General features: G+C 31.2%; 2 protein-coding genes across 2 annotated transcripts; both read left to right on the top strand.

Moving 5' to 3' along the window:
* The first annotated feature begins 2,813 nt into the window (after nt 1-2,813).
* LOC108477105 (uncharacterized) lies at nt 2,814-3,470 on the top strand. The gene has a single exon (XM_017779562.2). The coding sequence runs from the start codon at nt 2,975-2,977 to the stop codon at nt 3,422-3,424; it is 450 nt and encodes a 149-aa protein (XP_017635051.1). The 5' UTR covers nt 2,814-2,974; the 3' UTR covers nt 3,425-3,470.
* Nucleotides 3,471-16,201: 12,731 nt separating this feature from the next.
* LOC108467036 (chloroplast envelope quinone oxidoreductase homolog) lies at nt 16,202-18,898 on the top strand. Its single transcript, XM_017767496.2, has 4 exons — nt 16,202-16,506; nt 17,130-17,271; nt 17,780-17,871; nt 18,038-18,898. Exons 1-4 carry the CDS (start codon nt 16,441-16,443, stop codon nt 18,722-18,724), a joined length of 987 nt encoding a protein of 328 aa, XP_017622985.1. The 5' UTR covers nt 16,202-16,440; the 3' UTR covers nt 18,725-18,898.
* Nucleotides 18,899-19,199: the final 301 nt, after the last annotated feature.

Raw genomic sequence — 19,199 nt, 5'->3', positions numbered from 1 at the left:
AACACAAGAGTTTTAACGAGGTTTGTAAATTATACCTACGTCCTCGGGCACTAACACCGGATGATAACTTTACTATCTCCAAAATATTACAAACAAATAGAATTCCTTAAGAATTCTCAAATGGGAGAAGAGAGAAAACTAAGAGAAAGATTGGTTGGGATGATTGAAATGAGAAATGGTTAGGCCTATTTATAGTTAAGGCTCAGGACTAACTTGCAAATGGCCTAAAAATTAGGGACCAAAATTGCAATTATCCCATTCAACTTTAAACAAGTTGCTTGCCACTTTTTTTCTTTCGGTGCCAATTGCACCTCCCACCACCCACCATTTTTGACTTTTCAACAAATCCGATTTGCATTTAACATCCAGGTTGACTTTGGGTTAATTGAAAAACTTAATTCACACACTACTAATACTTTGAGGACTTAATTAAAATATTTTAAAATTTATAGATCAAATTAAAGTTTAGACCACATATTGAGATGTCTACCGCAATTAACCCAACAAAAGAAAGAAAAGCACAAGAAGCAGCACGGGGTTTATCACAATTTTTCTAGGGTCATAATGGTATTACCAAAGCTATTTTTGCTAACATCTTTTCTTAGATTGGGTAGTAAGGAGCTTGATTACTCTTGAATAAAGGTTTATAGAAAAATTATTATTGAAAGAGCTTTACCATAGTATAGAAATTCAACTCAATTTAATTCTAAATTCAATTAGGGGTGAGAAAAATTCGATTCAATTCGAAAAACTCGATTTAAAATCTAAATTTTGAATTAAATAGTCCGAGTTATTTGAGTTAATCAAGTTATTTGATCAACTCGAATAAAAAATTAAGTTTTTCGGTTCAACTCGAATATGAATTACACAATTAGAGTTATCTGAAAGTCTGAATAAGAAATGGCAAAACTACGTCGTTTTGATAAATTTTTACCTTTTCTAAAGTTAAAAAGCAAAACCATAATATTCTTTATGTAGTTAAATAATTTTGTACTCGTCTACTAGTTAAATAATTGGCCCATATAAACGCAATATTGAGTATAAATAAAAGAATTCGTTAACTCGATTCTACTTGACTTAAAATTTTTTGACTTAATTTGATTTGATTTGAAAAAAATTCAAATTGAGTTTGGTTGCTAAAATATGATTCATTAACTCAACTAACTCGAAATTTTTTAACTCGACTCGATTGAATACTCGCCCTAAATTCAATCAGAAAAATCCCATATCCTTTTTGGTAATAAATTAGGTTTAAAACCCCAAATTTGGAACTTGGATTGGGAGCACAGCTACTTCAAGTAACCTTAAGTTACCGATGCTTAGAAACGTGGCTTAAAAATCGCTTGACTTCCAAGCAACCACCTATTAACCCTGCGGCATCGTTTTCAATTGAATCAACTTGCAATTTAAAAATAAATTTCTGAGTTGCTTCCATTTAAAAAATAATGTGATTTATTTATTATTACCCACAGTTGATTTTGGAACTGGGGTTTGAGTTTATTAGCCATTTTTATATTCCAAGGATTACCTTAATTTTCCAAATTGTATGATGCAATCAAGTTGAGATTCAACATAATTAAGAAAATTTTATACCTTTCTTATAAGTCATTGATTAATGTACATGATTATACTTTATATCTGAATATACAATCTTCTAATTAATCTATCAATTTTGATTTAAATTTGAAATTTTTGTTTAATCAGTTAAATATCAAATTTGACTTAATTAGATTTAATAATAAAAATTAATAAATTAAACTCATTTATCCTAAAATAACAAAAAATTTAAATAATCCAAACCCTCAAATTTAAAATATTGAAACTAACCCAAAACTAACTAAAATCAAAATGCGCAATAAATTTTAAATACGAGTTGACTAAACTCAAAACTACCTATTGTTGAAAAATCTTTTTTCTCTCTAAAGGAAAACAAATGGCTTTCTTTGTAATAATAATATATATATAAACAACTGACTTTCATTAAAAATAGAGTTTACCAACCCTTCTCTCTAGGTGTTTTTCTGATAGGATGTCAATATCTAAAGATAATATTATATAGGTTTAAATACAAAATTAGCCCTCAAACTATACCACCATTTTCATTTAGATACTTAAAAGCTTTTTCTGTAATTAATTTCATCACGTTTTACCCAAAACATGATACCAATCAATAAAAGTATAACATGTGGCGTGTTCTTATACACTTTTTTGGGTAAAATTAATTAAATTAGTAGTTTAGGCAAAACCTTTAAGTACTTGAGTGGAAAAACATATAATTTGAGGTCAATTTTACCATTAACCCTTATATATAAAATAATATAGTCTACATATAGTTAAAATATGCTATAAGTTTATGCACTCTTCATGAATTTAGAATTTAGTTTTTGTAGTGTTATTTTTAGAAATTTAGTGCATTTACTTTTCTTATTTCAAATTCAAGTCCAACTATTAACACTGTTAAGATTATTTTGTTAAATTCAAGTTCATTACAACACTTTTTAATTTACATTATTACCAAATACCAAGTGAAATTTTTATTATTTCAAAATGTCACACCAACAAATTTAACAAAAAAATTAATAACAATATTAACAATTATACTTGAGTTTTAAATTTAGAAAATAAAGGGACTAAATTTTAGAAATAAAAAGTAAAAAGACTAAATTTAAAATTTATTAAAAATACAAGGACTTATGATATATTTTAACCTAATTATTCAAATGCGCAATCTAGTTTCCTCCGAATTTCCAAGAAGTGAATACAACAACTCCATATTCATAATTCCACATATAATATATATAAAACTCGTAACGAATCATCTCGCCATTTTTCAACTGTTTATAATTTAATCACCATACCACCACCCTTTTGCATCACCTCGAAATTTCTTCACCAACTGAAAGCTTCCATTGAAATCTGCTTCACATCTTCGTCTTCTTCATTTCTTAGTTGCTCTCATAACACATACCAAAATATGTTAGTTTTGCTTTTGAAATTCGTTTTCTCCCTAGTCACCACGTTATCGAACTTGGTGACTCGATCGATCTTCATCGCGACTGCGTACGTCCTCGTGGTGTTGATCCAAGCTTTCAAGGTACCCGGCGAAGCCCTCCAAGTGGCGTTGGAGAAATTAGCGGACGCGATCAGGGTATGTTTCGAGTACTTCTTCGAGATGATTGTCGAGCTGATGGGGTTTTTGATCTCTACGGTTTTCGATTTTTTTGTCGATGCCGTGACTACGTCAGCTTCGGTTTCTGGGGAAGCTGTCGGTACGCTCGTCGAGAAGACACGAACGTCGCTTCAGGAGTTGTTGACGGGTTTGCCAGAGATCGCCGAAGAGTTTTCGGAGATGGTTTCGACGGTGGTGACGGATTTGTGGAACAATTGCATGCAAGCTTTGGGATATGTTACGGAAAATGCTTGATTCTAATATAAGGTTAATAAATAACGGCTCGCTTGTTTTTGGCAAATTATTTTTGCATAAAATACTAACAATTTTGTCTCTAAAACCCAAAAGTTATGTTAAAATGTGTGCCTTTTATGCCTCAGTTTCGTATTGAACGATTTTTAATTTTTTTAATATTTCATATTTAAAATATTGTTGAAAAATTTATTTTTTCTTTAAAAAATTTATAATTTTTTTATATTACTTCTCCTAATATAAATTTTCGCTAACTATTCAAACGTTAAAGTTTTCTGTTTGTATTAGACCTGTTCATAAATCGGGTTATTTGGCTCAAAAAGTGAGAGGATTTAAATAAAAATATAGGCTCGAAAAATAGACTTAGACAAAAAAAAAACTCTTTTTTCTAAACAGGTCATAACTCGATTAAGCTTTTTTGACCCAGGCTTAGTTCAACCAGAATTTGCAAAAAAAAAAAAACGCTTGTTTTGCTACCATTTTGCTATTATATGCTATTATTGTGTTGTTATTGTTTAGATATTGTATAACTATTGTTTTATTGTTAATTTTATTACTATTTTAGAGGCATTTGCTTACTAGGTTGCACATATTTTAGTGTTATTTAAGTATAAATATTTTAATTTATTTTCAATTTGTTGAGAAACATTTAATTTAATATTTTTAGTGTATTTGATGTATTATATTTTTAAATTTATTTTTATCTAAAAATAATAATATAAAAAATCTAATACAAGTAGGCTGAGCTAAACTCAGGTTTTAACATTTTTATCTGAGTTAGACTTGGGTAAAATTTTAAGCTCATTTTTCAAGTTGGGCCGAGCTTGGGCATAGAAAACAAGTCTAAAATTTTGCCTCGGCTCGACCCATGAACAACTCTAATTGGTATGCCAAATTTAAAATTTTGACTGAACTTGATTTGACTATAAAAATCAACGGTTAAAATTTATTCAACTCAAATTCGAAATTATCTAAACTCAAAAAGACTTGAATACAAAATAATTTAAACTTGAAAGGACACAAATACAAAACCATAAAACCCAAAATAATCTAAACAACCTAAAATTTAAAATGAATCAAACTCAAAATTGACCCGATTTAATACCCACCATCGATGAATTGATATAATTTGCTTTTCTTATTAATGAAAATGACCACATTTACAAGTAGGACGACGCACGGTAAGGCAAGAAAAAGCCAGGTGTATTGCTTTTTTTGGTACAAGTACATATTGATATCACCATTTTTCGATGTATCATTTTAAATTTATTGATATTTTTAAATATTTTTCACATATATTTATAGTTTAATTTTTAGTTTCTTACTAAATTATGCATTATTTTGGTTAAAAATTATTATTATATATATGTAAAAATATCTATATATAAATATAAGTTTTAAATTATTGATTTTGTTCAATAATTTAATCTAATAACTATTATTTTTAAATATAATTATAGAGAAATTAAAATAGTTAAGATAAAAAAATTAAAATGTTAGTTTTAAGTACCAAAATTTTGTACCATACACTACAAGTCAATATTGACCAAAATAAGTTGAAATGCACCATAAATTTGACCAAGCGAAACATAGATTAATTGGTATCATTTAGAATTGGAATGGTATTGTAACATTCCTAACCCATATCCATCGCCGGAATAGGGTTTCAGAGCATTACCGAGTAATCGTAATCTAATTGTTCATTTCAAACAATTCAAAAATCATAAAATGATTCAACATTAACATGTATAGAGTCCCTTATTAAGCCTTTGAGAGTTTGAAAACACTTTAGAAACGATTTGAAATTAAATCAGGAACATTTGAAATTTTTTGGAAAAAGTTAGAAAATTTTTAACTGCAGGGTTCACACAGCTGTGTCGTTAAGCCGTGTTTGTGCCCGTGTAACTCTCTGACTTGGGTCACACGGCCAAGTCATACGCCTGTGTGCCAGGTCATGTACCATTTGAAATGGCCTCGCACGCTCGTATGCTAGCCATGTGTCTCACACAGCCAAGTCACACGCTCTGTGCCTGGCCGTGTGGACTTAAAATGTGCCTTAAACAACAAACTTACCATTTCCTACAAGTGTGAACATTAAACAACTCAAAAACCATTCGTTTAATTCAAAACACAATCAAACACATTCAAAACATGCCAAAACAATCATCCTAGGTGCCTAACCAATGTACCCTCATTGATACCACATTTATATCATCAAATCATATTATCAAAGCATCGTTCAAATCCAAATTATAAACATACCAAATTCAGTCCAATTTGCCTAGTTCATAAGCACTTAAACATCAACTTAAATTCACATGCACAAATCTAGATTTGGTTCAATTTACCATGCCATAATATGGCTTTAAACACAAACATATGTTTATATATATATACCAAACCAACATTACACTTATAACCTCATTTACACACCATCCACAAAATAATCATCATCTAGACATCTTAGGCACACGTCGACACAAAAGATAAACATCATCACATTTGAGTTAGGGATCGTTGTTGGATGCTGAATCGGCGATCAAAAGTGAAGTGCCTAATCTGCGCATGGAAAAACAAAATCATATGCTAAGTAAAACTCAGTGGTATTTCAATAATCTGAACATTTAAAGATAAGATAATATAATATGCACAATTGAATTATAAGCACATATTAATGTCTAGTATCATAACTATCATATACTAGTATTTTTAACTTATACATATTAGCATATCACTTTATATTATATTCAATTTACAAATGCTATCATATTTCATTTGTTAAACAATGTCCTAATTCACACAATTGCTATATAAATAGTTATTCACATATCAAACCATATTTATTTGTACAATGGCATTAGCCATTCAATACTCAATTCATGAATACATCATTTCATACCATACTCAATTCTCATCACTTGCTCTATAATAGCTTTTCACAATTTGATCCACATATCATTTAAACAATAATATTATCCATTCCATATCCAATTCATGAGTACATAACTCATGTATCTCATTTTCATGTTTCAGATCACTATTCCAATTTCAATTCACATACAATATCATCCAATATCAATCATAGTACCATTTATTTAATTACCTTTATTAACACGATTCGAATTCAGACGGATACAAGATCCAACCTGTAACAGTCGTTTTCAGTGAAATCAGAACAATAGTTTCGGGACCACAAATCCGAGTCAGAAAGAAAATTTTATTTTAATATTATTGCATAGTCTGCATTATAATAGGAAAGAAATATGAAAAATTCATTAAGAAAATTTTACCAATTACATGTTTAATTGATAAAAGGACCAAATTTCATAAAATGTAAAAGTTGAACTCTAGTAGCTAGAGGGATCAAATAGCTATGGAATTCAAAACTTGAGGTCCTTATTTGGTAATTAGACCATTAAATGGAGTTAGTAGATATTTATGATGAATCATCCATGGAAAATTAGAAAAAGAAAAGGACTAAATTGGAATTTGAAATAAATAAAAATGATAATAGCCTAATATCATCTTATTTCATCTTCATCCCCAAATTACAAATACATGGAAACCCTAGCTAAGAGAAAAGAGTTCAAGCAAGCTAAATTGACTTAATTGGGTAAGTATTCCTATCTTGTTTTTAGTAATTTTTATATTTCCGAGATCGTAGTAACCTAATTTACCTATTTGGGGATTAATTTGTAAAGTTATCAAAGTATTAAAATACCATGGATGAATATGCTGAAATTTTGAAATTTATGGGAGAAAATGAAAGATTGTTGATAGATAAACAATTTTTGAAAAGTGAATTTTGATAAAATTGTGGTTTAGGGACTAAATTGTAGAGATGTAAAATTTATAGAAAATTTCTAATTTTTGTGAATTACATGGGTTGTGAATGTTATATGTAAAAATTGGTTAGGCTTGAAATAATGATTAAATTGTATGAATTTCGGACGAAATTGGAATTAAATAAAAGTATAGGGGAAAAATGATACTTTTGCCTAAAATGTGAATTTGATTAAATTGAATATGAATTTCTTTAAGTTGAGTTAAATTTACTCATATAGATCTAGATAGACCTAGTACGAAATTGGATCAAGGAAAACAAAAAGTATCGGATTAGTAGATTTTTGCATACGAACAAGTGTTGAGGTAAGTTCGTGTAACTAAATTATGTATATTAATATATGTTTGAATTGAATGTGTATCATGTGTGAATTGAGTAAATGTCTTATGTATGAAATTCATCACTTGCCCGATAATGCCTGATAAATAATAAGTCCCGTTTGAATAGATGAAATTCAATAGATACAGGATTTCCCGTATTGGTTGTGGTCTAGCATATGTTGCGGACAGACCATAGCTTGAAAGAGTATCCTATTATAAGCCCTCTCGAGCTTCCTGATATATGGTTCCTATGAGCATCCTGATCGATAGTAATTCTGTATGTGTTGTGGACTACCGCAGCTCTTTGTAAGCGTCCTGTTATATGTTCGGTATTGATCCTGCATGTTATTGCAGACATACCGTAGCTCTTTATGAACGCTCCGATATAAGCTCTTTGTGAGCTTCCTGATATGGCTCGCTTGAATTTCCTGTTATAAGGCTATCCGAAGCTCTTTGATAATAACTCTTCAGAGTTACCTGTTAGGCTCAATGAGCTTCCTATTTTAAACTCTTATGAGTTTCTTGTTATAGCCCGGATAAACTTCCTATTACATGGCTCACATGAGCATCATGTTATATGGCTCAAGAAAGTGCTTCCTGATTATGTGCCCAATTGGGTACCCTGAATATGAGTTGACGATTTATAGTTTTGTACATTTCGAGTGTATTATATGTGTATCCATCAATATTTCAAATAAATTTAACGGGAAGAGTTTTGACATGGTTAAACTGAACTTAAGATGATTGATTATGGAAATGCATATGTTATATGGAAATATGATATGAAAAGCACATGTTTATGAAAGTTATTACATGATGAACTCATCCTTGATTCTTGATGTTTACATGAAATACATGACTAACAAGTTTCTTGAGATCATATGTGTTTAGGCAAATGACCATAATGATTTGGATGCATGTTTGTATACTAATTTTGAATGAACATGATTGGTAAGTTAAATTCTTGTTATATGAACTTATTGACCATTAAATGCTTACTTTGTTTTATTTTCCTCTGTTTTATAGTACTCAGAGGCTTGTGAAGGTTTGAACTTGGTCGGAGTCACATCACACTATCCCTCAGACTTTTCGATATATGAAACAAGCTTACTTTAGGTATAATGGCATGTATAGGCTAAAATAGACCAAATGGTAAAATATTATGGTTGTAAATAGCCATCGGAATGGCTAGTGTTAAGCATATTATGATGTAATTATATAAGGCCTTATCATGTTTGATGTGTGAAAATGGTTTTATGGTGGAAGGTATATAAACCAATTGATGAATGGATTTAAATTAGTATAATTGATAAAATTTGCCTATGAAAATAAGTGTGAATGTGGTAAGTTTAAAACACTTGAATATATGAGCTAATATGACATGCATAAAATTGGTTTTGACTTGATATAATGTTTTGAATTGGTTGGTGTATGTACTTAAATGTTATTGTAGGTTGAAAGCAAATTTTGGGTGAGAAAAGTGGCCTTAAAAATGGTCTATTTTCATCCACACAGGTAGGTACACGAGCATATGGTTTGGCCGTGTGTCCTTTGCATCTTTAAAATTGAGAAACAAAATGCTCAGAATTGATCACACAGGCAGAGACGGGCATGTGTCTCAGCCATGTGTGACACACGGCCTAGCACATGGGCGTGTGTCTTGGTTGTGTGAATCCTGCACCTAATTTTTGAAAATTAAATTGTCCACACGGCCTAGCACATGGGCGTGTGGCTGGTCGCGTGACCCAAGTCAGAGAGTTATACGGATATGGACACGGGCATGTCATTTGGCCATGTGAGTCACACGGCCTATCTACATGGGCGTGTGACCCCTTATATTTAAGAAAAAATTTAGAATTTTGCGAAAATTTCTTCGAGTTTCCGATATAGTCCCGACTTGTTTCTAACGCATAAATTGGGCCTCGAGGGTCTATTTAAGGGACAATATGATTGAATATGTTTGGTTTCGGATATGAATAGTAAATGACATTAATTAACTGTATTTGTTCTGTAAACTCTGGTAATGCTCTGTAACCCTATTCCAGTGACGAGTATGGGTTAGGGGTGTTATACAACCAACACACCAGTTTGGCACCCAGTGCCTCATCGGATAAATCTGAAGTAATATGCGCCCAACGTTATATACATTGACACCTAGTGTCTCATCGGTTAAACCGAAGTAAATTGACACCTAGTGCCTCATCGATTTGAAGTCGATGAAATCCCTGAACTCTTCCAATCCTATGGCATGCCATCTATATCCAACTCAGCCCGATACAGTTAATAGGGTTTAATTTCACATTTCTGATATAACCAATATCTGATACTAATTTTTCATATAATCACATAAATTCATCTCAATTCAATAACCAATACATTCAATATGTAACTACCAATTCAATTATCAAAATGTCAATTACTCACCTCAACACTTACCATATGTATTAAATTAAATTATAACAATTAACAACTAAGTTCAGATTATAGAAATACAAATCAAGAATTTCGAGCTATTTCACGTCGATTTTATCTTTTCTCTTTTTAGTCAAGGATTCCAGTACGACGTTAGCTACGAAATCAAAACAATTAAAATTCATCAATACAATAAAATTGAAATATTTCAATATTTACTCAATATTTGCCTAAATTTCAATTTAGTCCCTAAACCGAGACTAATTTTTATTCTTCATATTTAATCTTTTATTTTCATACTAATTTCACTTTAAGCTAAAGTTAGCTCTCTATTTTAAATTAAACCCTAAATTTTTAATTTTTATAGTTTAGTCCCTATTACTCAAAATTTACAATTTGTTCTATAATTTAATCCTTTTGCATTTCTAACTTAAAAATCTATCAATTTATCCTTAATACTAAAATTATTCAACATTAACAACACTTAAAAACTTAATAATTGCTAAAATTTCAACATGGGTCGGGTAACCCTAGGTACCGAGATTCCAAAAACATACCAATTGCAAGAAAAGAGACTAAATTGACTAACCAATTGAACTTTGAACAATTGGGAGCCCTTGGAGGTGCATCTCTTTCTTTTCTTCTTTCTTTTTATTTCTTAGTTTGTATGTTCTTTTTTTTTGTTTTTTTACCTATTTTGTTTTATTATACTCTAATTATTATTATTATATAATATATATACATTTACTTAATTATTAAGATAACATATTTTAACTTTAATTATTATAATATAGGTATAATTACTACATTGGCCCTTTAAAAAATTTTAATCTATAATTCAACTTTTACATTATACGCAATTTAGTCCTTATACCTAATTACTTTTAATTCAAGTAAAATCATTTAACAGAAACCTAATTAACTACATAACTAACTTCGTAAATATTTGTTATAAATATTTACGAGTTTAATTTAAGGGAACGGAGTTCCGAAAATGCATTTTTCGACACCCCTGACTATCAGGTCGTTACAATTCTCCTCTTAATTAAATTTCGTCCCTGAAATTTACCTATTGAAATCTTATCGTCTTTTCCGGTTCCCAAGTTGCTTCCTCTACACTATGACTACGCCATTGCACTTTCACTAACGGAACTTGCTTATTATGCAACTCTTTCACCTCACGCGCCAAATTCTCAACCAGTTCTTTTTCATATGACAAATCAGGTTGAATCTCAATATCTTCTGTCGAAATAACGTGATATGGATCTGATCGATATCTTCTAAGCATTGAAACGTGAAAAACGTCATGCATTTTTTGTAGTTCCGCAGGTAAAGCTAAACGATACACAACTGGTCCCACTTTTTCCGTGATCTTATACGGTCCAATAAAACGAGGACTCAGTTTCCCTTTTCGACCAAATCTCAAAATTTTCTTCAAGACGAAACTTTAAGAAATACTTTATCGCCAACGGAATATTCAATATCTCAACGTTTCAAATCTATATATGATTTTGGTCTATAAAAAGTTGTCTTTAATCCATCTCAAATTTTCTTAGCAATGTCTTGCATTTCTTGAATTAATTCCTACCCGATCATTCTTCTTTCACTTAACTCCATCCAACAAACAGATGTTCAACACCTACGACCGTATAAAGCTCCATACAGAGCCATTTGAATACTCGGTTAAAAACTATTGTTGTATACAAATTCGGCCAAAGGTAAGTAATGCTCTCATCCTGATTCAAAATCAATAACACAAGTACGAAGCATGTCCTCCAAAATTTGAATAACACGCTCAGATTGTCCATTAGTCTGTAGGTGAAAGCTGTGCTAAAATTAAGTCGCGTGCCAAGAGATTTGTGCAACTGTTTCTAAAATCTCGAAATGAACCGTAGATCTTGATTAGAGATTATTGACATAGGGACACCGTGCAATCTCACGATTTCTTAAATATAAACTTCAGCAAGCTTTTGAAGTGATCAATCAGTCTTGACTGCAATGAAATGAGCCGATTTTGTAAGTCGATCAAAAATTACACATATAATATTTTTCTTACTTGCTGATAAAGGTAACTCCGTTACAAAATCCATTATGATATAATCCCATTTCCATTCAGGAATAGAAATAGGATGAAGTAATCCGGTGAGAACTTGATGTTTTGCCTTAAGTCGTTGACTAGTTAAGCATTTAGCCACATACTCAACCACATCTCTTTTCATTCATAGCCACTAATAAGATTCCCGTAGATTGGAATAGATTTTCGTTCCTCCAGGATGCAAAGCAAAATGACTATCATGAGCTTCGCGAAATATCAACTCTTTTAATTCAGAAACATCTGGAACGCAGATTCGGTTATGAAATCTCAAGCAACCACAATAATCAATGCTGAAATTTTCTAATATACCATTCTAAACCATTTCTGTTTTCTTCGCCAACTTGTTATCATCTAACTACTCTAACTTGATTTGATCAAACGTCACCGGTTTGATCTTTAATTTAGCCAATAGGATTTTATTGTTATTGATACTGAGCTGAACAAACATTACTCACAATTCAATCGTTGCTTTTCTATTCAACGCATCAGCTACGATATTAGCTTTACCAGGGTGGTAATCAATAACACAATCAAAATCTTTCAGAAGTTCTACCCAATGACGCTGTCTCAAATTCAACTCCATTTGAGATAGGAGGTTTTTAAGACTTTTATGATCGGTATAGATATGACACTTTTCACCGTACAAGTAGTGTCTCTAGATCTTTAGAGCAAAAACCACAACAGCTAGCTCTAAATAGTGTGTCGAATAATTACGTTCATGCATTTTCAGTTGACGAGATGCATAAGTGATCATTTTCTCGATTCTGGTAAAGTCAAAACTGGCGCTTCAGTCAACATCTGCTTCAATTTCTCAAAACTTTCTTGACACAGATTGTCCTAGATAAATTGAACATTCTTATGCAACAACTTTGTCATCGGCAAAACCATATTCGAAAATCCATTTACAAATCTTCGGTAATAACCAGCTAATCCAAGAAAATTACGAACATTTGAAATATTCCTCGGTGCTTTACACTGAACAATTGCCTTAATTTTTTTCAAATCAACTCTAATTCCATCTGCTGAGATAACATGACCCAAAAAGACAACCTCTGATAACCAGAATTCATACTTACTAAGCTTTCCGTATAACTATTTTTTTCGTAACACTTGCAAAATAATTCTGAGGTATTGATCATGCTCGAATTTGGTTTTCAAATAGATCAAAATATTATCAACAAAAACCCTATTCTGGAGACCGATACGGGTTAGAGGTATTGCATTTAGTGGTATCAGAACTTGTAGGTTTAGTTGATTATCGGACTAAATTGAGCTCAAAATTGAGTCTAGAGGTACATGCCATAATTGAATTGAATTGAGTCTAAATGTAATACCCCTAAGCCCATGTGCCAGGCCGTGTACCCTTTGAAATGGCCTCGCACGCCAGTATGCTAGCTGTGTGTCTCACATGGCCAAGTCACATGCCAGTGTGTCTGGCCGTGTGGACCTAAAATGTGCCTTAAACAACAAATTTACCATTTCCTACATTAAACAACTCAAAAACCATTCGTTTAACATGTTCAAAAAATGATCAAACACATTCAAAACATGCCAAAACAATCATCCTAGGTGCCTAACCAATGTACCCTCATTGGTATCACATTTATATCATCAAATCATATCATCAAAGTATCATTCAAATACAAATTATAAACATACCAAATTCAATCCAATTTTCCTAGTTCATAAGCACTTAAACATCAACTTAAATTTACATGCATATATCTAGATTTGGTTCAATTTACCATGCCATAATATGGCTTCAAACACAAACACATGTTTATATATATACCAAACCAACATTACACTTATAACTTCATTTACACACCATCCACAAAATAACTATCATTTAGACATCCTAGGTACATGCCGACATAAAATATAAACATCACCACATTTGAGTTTGGGATCGTTGTTGGATGCTGAATCGATGATCAAAAGTGAAGTACCTAATTTTCGCACAGAAAAATAAAGCCACATAGACTTAGTAAAAGTCAGTGGTATTTCAATAATCCGAACATTTAAAGACAAGATAATATAATATGCACAACTGAATTATAAGCACATATTAATGTCTAGTATCATAACTATCATATGCTAGTCTTTTTAATTTATACATATTAGCATATCACTTTATATTTTATTCAATTTACACAAGCTATCATATTTTTTTTGTTAAACAATATCCCAATTCACACAATTGCTATATAAATAATTATTCACATATCAAACCATATTTATTTGTACAATGGCATTAGCCATTCAATACTCAATTCATGAATATATCATTTCATACCATACTCAATTCTCATTAGTTGCTATATAATAGCTTTTCACAATTTGATCCATATATCATTTAAACAATAACATTATCCATTCCATATCCAATTCATGAGTAACTCATGTATCTTATTTTCATGTTTCAGATCACTATTCCAATTTCAATTCACATACAATATCATCCAATATCAATCATAGTACCATTTATTTAATTACCCCTATTAATATGACTCGAACTCGGATGGATACAAGGATCTAACCAATATACCAGTTTAGCACCCAGTGCCTCATTGAATAAATCCAAAGTAATATGCGTCCAACGCTATATACATTGACACCCAGTGTCTCATCGGTTAAACTGAAGTAAATTGGCACCCAGTGCCTCATAGGCTCGAAGTCGAAGAAATCCATGAACTCTTTCTATCCTATGGCATGCCATCTATATCCGACTCAGCCCGATACAGTTAATAGTGTTTAATTTCACATTTCAGATATAACCAATATTCAATACTAATTTTTCATATAATCACATAAATTCATTTCAATTCAGTAATCAATACATTCAATATATAACTACCAATTCGATTATCAAAATGTCAATTACTCACCTCAACGCTTACCATATGCATTAAATTAAATTATAACAATTAACAACTAAGTTCGGATTATAGAAATACAAATCAAGAATTTCGAGCTATTCCATGTCTATTTTATCTTTTCCATTTTTAGTTGAGGATTAGACACAGAACCAAACAATTAAAATTCATTAATACAATAAATTTTCAATTACATATTGAATATTTCAATATTTGCCTAAATTTCAATTTAGTCCCTAAACCGAGACTAATTTTTATTCTTCATATTTGATCTTATATTTTTATACTAATTTCACTTTAACCTAAATTAAGCTGCCTATTTTCAATTAAACCCTTAAATTTTAAATTTTTCACAATTTAGTCCCTATTACTCAAAACTTATAATTTGTTCTATAATTTAATCCTTTTTCATTTCTAACTTAAAATCTATCAATTTAATCTTTAATACTAAAATCATTCAACATTAATAACACTTAAAAACTTAATAATTGCTAAAATTTTAACATGAATTGAATAACCCTAGGTACCGGATTTCAAAAACATACCAATTACAAAAAAATACTAAATTGACTAACAAATTAAATATTTTAACAATTTGAATCCCTAGGCGGTGCGTCTCCTCCTTTTCTTCTTTCTTTATCTTTCTTAGTTTGTATGTTCTTTTCTTGTTTTTTACCTATTTTGTTTTATTATACTTTAATTATTATTATACAATATATATACATTTACATTATTAAGATAAAATATTTTAACTTTAATTATTATAATATAAGTATAATTACTACATTAGCTTTTTAAATAATTTTTAATTTATAATTCAACTTTCACCCTATACGTAATTTAGTCCTTATACTTAATTACCTTTAATTTAAGTGAATTCACTAAACTGAAACCTAATTAACTACACCACTAATTTTATAAATATTTATTAAAAATATTTACAAACTTAATTTACGGAATAGAATTCCAAAAATACACTTTCTGACACACCAAAGTATGGGGTCATTACAAGTATAATCAACTACCATACTAAAAACATACAATTTTAGGTTGTATAATATGGTTTCTCATTGGACAAGTTGACGTATACCATAATTGAGATTAATCTTGTACAGAATAATAATGTCCTTCGATTTTAGGAAATTAATTTTCTTTTTCGGAATCATATTATTGAATGTTGATAATACTGATTAATCTTATCCAGAGCACTTTCTAGAAAAGATTAAACAGACAACATGAAATACTCTGACTGAGCATTTGGTTGAGAAATCTTTTATCAGAAAAGCAACTATCATAGATTCAAATTAAAAATTGTTACTATAAAATATAAATAACTTCTCCTATCACCTTAACATACAAATATATATTAAAACATTTGGTTGACGAAAACTAAATCATACAAATCCCAACTACGGTATCCAAACGCCATCCTTAAAAAAAAAACTTCGATTTGATCTCTTTTAGTGAAAAAAATGGCTGAAAATCTTATGCATGCTTTACAATATAACAGCTATGGCGGAGGCGCTGCTGCTTTGAAGGTTAAAATCTACATACGATTATTTATTTTCCTTTTTTTTTTCTTTTTTTGTACTGTTTTTCTTCATATAGTTTTGTTTGGTTGAGATATTAGTTCGTCTTTTAAGTGGAGATTTCAATTAAGGTTGTTAATTTAGTGTTTATATTGATCTAAGTTTGTTCTTCGGATTCAAAATTCTATTAGTTAAATTTGTTATTGAAGAAAGCGTGAAGATGATTCCAGTGAGTGCCGTGAGTTACTAAGGAAGTGGAATTTTCTGGAACGGAAATGAACTAGGGATTTGGTATTCGGAATTAAAATTTCATAAAAAGGATCTGAGATTGAGAGGTTGACTTGATGGAGAAGTTAAGTCTTGACCCATTTTATCGTCGGATTCAAATTTTTATTAGTTAAATTTGTGATTGAAAGCATATAGATAATTTGAATGAGTGCCGCAAAGCACTAGGATAGTGGAATTTTCTGGAATTGAAGTAAATTAAGGATTTGCTGAGACGGAGAGGTTGATACTTTACAGTGAAGTTAAGTGTTTTAAATTTTTTATATGGAACTACTTGATATAAACTTGAAAAAATAATAGCCAGCGACTTGATGTCATAACAGCTTTGAATTTTGTGCTTGTTCCAGCATGTTGAAGTTCCGATCCCCACTCCAAGTAAAGGTGAAATTTTGCTTAAGCTGGAGGCAACTAGTCTAAACCCAATTGACTGGAAAATACAGAAAGGGATTCTGCGCCCAGTTTTACCAAGAAAATTTCCCCACATACCTGGTAGTTTATATATTCTCGAGACTCTTTTCTTTTTATCGATGTTTGAACCAGACCAATAGAGGTACCGGTCCGGAGAATGGCTTTGAACCGGTACAGACCGGTTGAACTGATGGTTTACATTTGTGGAGTTTGCTTTAGTTGCAACTATTGATGGAAAAAAATGTGTCTATTTGTTAACTCAAGTTATCATTAAAGGACAGAATTTGTCTACTTGTTAAGGCATATCCTTCTTTTATAATTAACCAACAAAATAATAGACTGGATTGTACGTCTCTTAGTTTAAGCACTTGTGGTTATTTGATAGTAATTTTTGGCATCCTATTGTCATAGAGCTAATGCTTTTAAAACGTGAAGATCTGATATCTCAAATGAAAGTTGTCTAGCTATATACCATTTGCAAGTTACATTAAAGAACCTGTCTTACAGTAAGCTTTGCAGTTTTCTCTCTGTTGATATTTGGATCGCCGCGTTTTAATCATCGGTTAAAGATTTTTATTTTCCTGTGCAGCAAGTGATGTAGCCGGAGAAGTCGTAAAGGTTGGACCAGGAGTCACAAATTACAAAGTTGGGGATAAAGTTGTATCTCTTCTTGATCATTTGGTAAGTTCTCATTCTCATTCTTAACATCCCCCTTCCCCCCCCCCCAAAAAAAAAAAAATACAGCATAAAATGTCTGGCCCTGTAGTCTCGTATTATAGACGAATCAATATCAATTATGTACATTGCTATGGCCATATTCTAATATGAATTATATTTGCAATGATAGACTGGTGGACTAGCTGAATGTGCTGTGGCTACGGAGAATCTGACAGTTGCAAGGCCACCAGAAATATCAGTTGCCGAAGCTGCTGGTTTACCCATGGCTGGTCTCACAGCTCACCGAGCAGTCACCCATGGGGCTGGGGTCAAGCTTGACGGAAGTGGCCAGCAATTAAACCTCTTGATTACTGCTGCTTCAGGTGGTGTAGGTCATTATGCAGTTCAACTAGCAAAGCTTGGAAACACACATGTAACAGCTACTTGTGGGGCTCGTAATCTGGATTTTGTCAAAAGCCTCGGAGCAGATGAGGTTCTTGACTACAAAACTCCTGACGGTGCAGCTCTGAAAAGCCCTTCCGGTCGCAAATACGATGTAGTTATCCACTGTGCTTCTGGTATTCCTTGGTCTACCTTTGAACCTAATCTAAGTTCAAACGGGAAGGTAATCGACATAACCCCTGGTCTTAGTGCTTTCCTAACTTGTGCTATAAAAAAGCTTACCTTCTCAAAGAAGAAGCTGGTACCACTCTTTATGTCACCGAAAAAGGAGAACCTCGATTATCTGGTTAACTTAATGAAAGACGGGAAGCTGAAGACGGTAATCGATTCAAAGTATCCCCTAAGTAAGGCTGAGGAAGCATGGGCTAAGAGCATTGATGGTCATGCCACTGGTAAGATCATTGTGGAGCCTTAATCTATGAAATATTACTTCATACTTACTGCAGTGATGCTTGGAGGTCATGCTGCTTGTGTGTATAATTAGGATTTGTGTATCTTGAAAATTATGTGTATGAAATGTATGGTTAATATACACATTGGATGACATTGCAAAATTTTCTTAATGTGTTATAAGCTTTGTATTCACAAATTTAGCTCTTCTTTTATATGTTTCCTACTTTTCCTTACTTTTTCTAATTGACAATTTGAGCAATGAAATGTTGTTGGGACTTGGAGTTATATGTGTTTTTTTCATGTCTATTTTATAATTATGTTTGGAGTTAATAACCATCTTTTATAATAATGTCTATTTTAAGGTTAAAATACTTGTTGAAAATTGTATGGTTGAAAATTGTATGGATTTTCATTGGATACATATTTCAATGTTTTTTTAAAATTAAAGTTTAGCTTATGAATTAAATTTCTTGTGAATAATATCTATTATATATAAT

The sequence above is a fragment of the Gossypium arboreum genome, chromosome 7, assembly GCF_025698485.1.
Source record: "Gossypium arboreum isolate Shixiya-1 chromosome 7, ASM2569848v2, whole genome shotgun sequence".
NCBI classification, from domain to species: domain Eukaryota; kingdom Viridiplantae; phylum Streptophyta; class Magnoliopsida; order Malvales; family Malvaceae; genus Gossypium; species Gossypium arboreum.
Note: the sequence above shows the minus strand (reverse complement) of the source record. Positions and strands in the feature narration are given on the sequence as shown.

Coding starts and splice junctions, on each gene's coding strand:
- LOC108477105 (XM_017779562.2), top strand. CDS start 2,975: ATGTTAGTTTTGCTTTTGAAATTCGTTTTCTCCCTAGTCACCACGTTA.
- LOC108467036 (XM_017767496.2), top strand. CDS start 16,441: ATGGCTGAAAATCTTATGCATGCTTTACAATATAACAGCTATGGCGGA. Junction 17,272..17,779: donor AAAATTTCCCCACATACCTG/GTAGTTTATATA, acceptor TTTCCTGTGCAG/CAAGTGATGTAGCCGGAGAA. Junction 17,872..18,037: donor TATCTCTTCTTGATCATTTG/GTAAGTTCTCAT, acceptor TTGCAATGATAG/ACTGGTGGACTAGCTGAATG.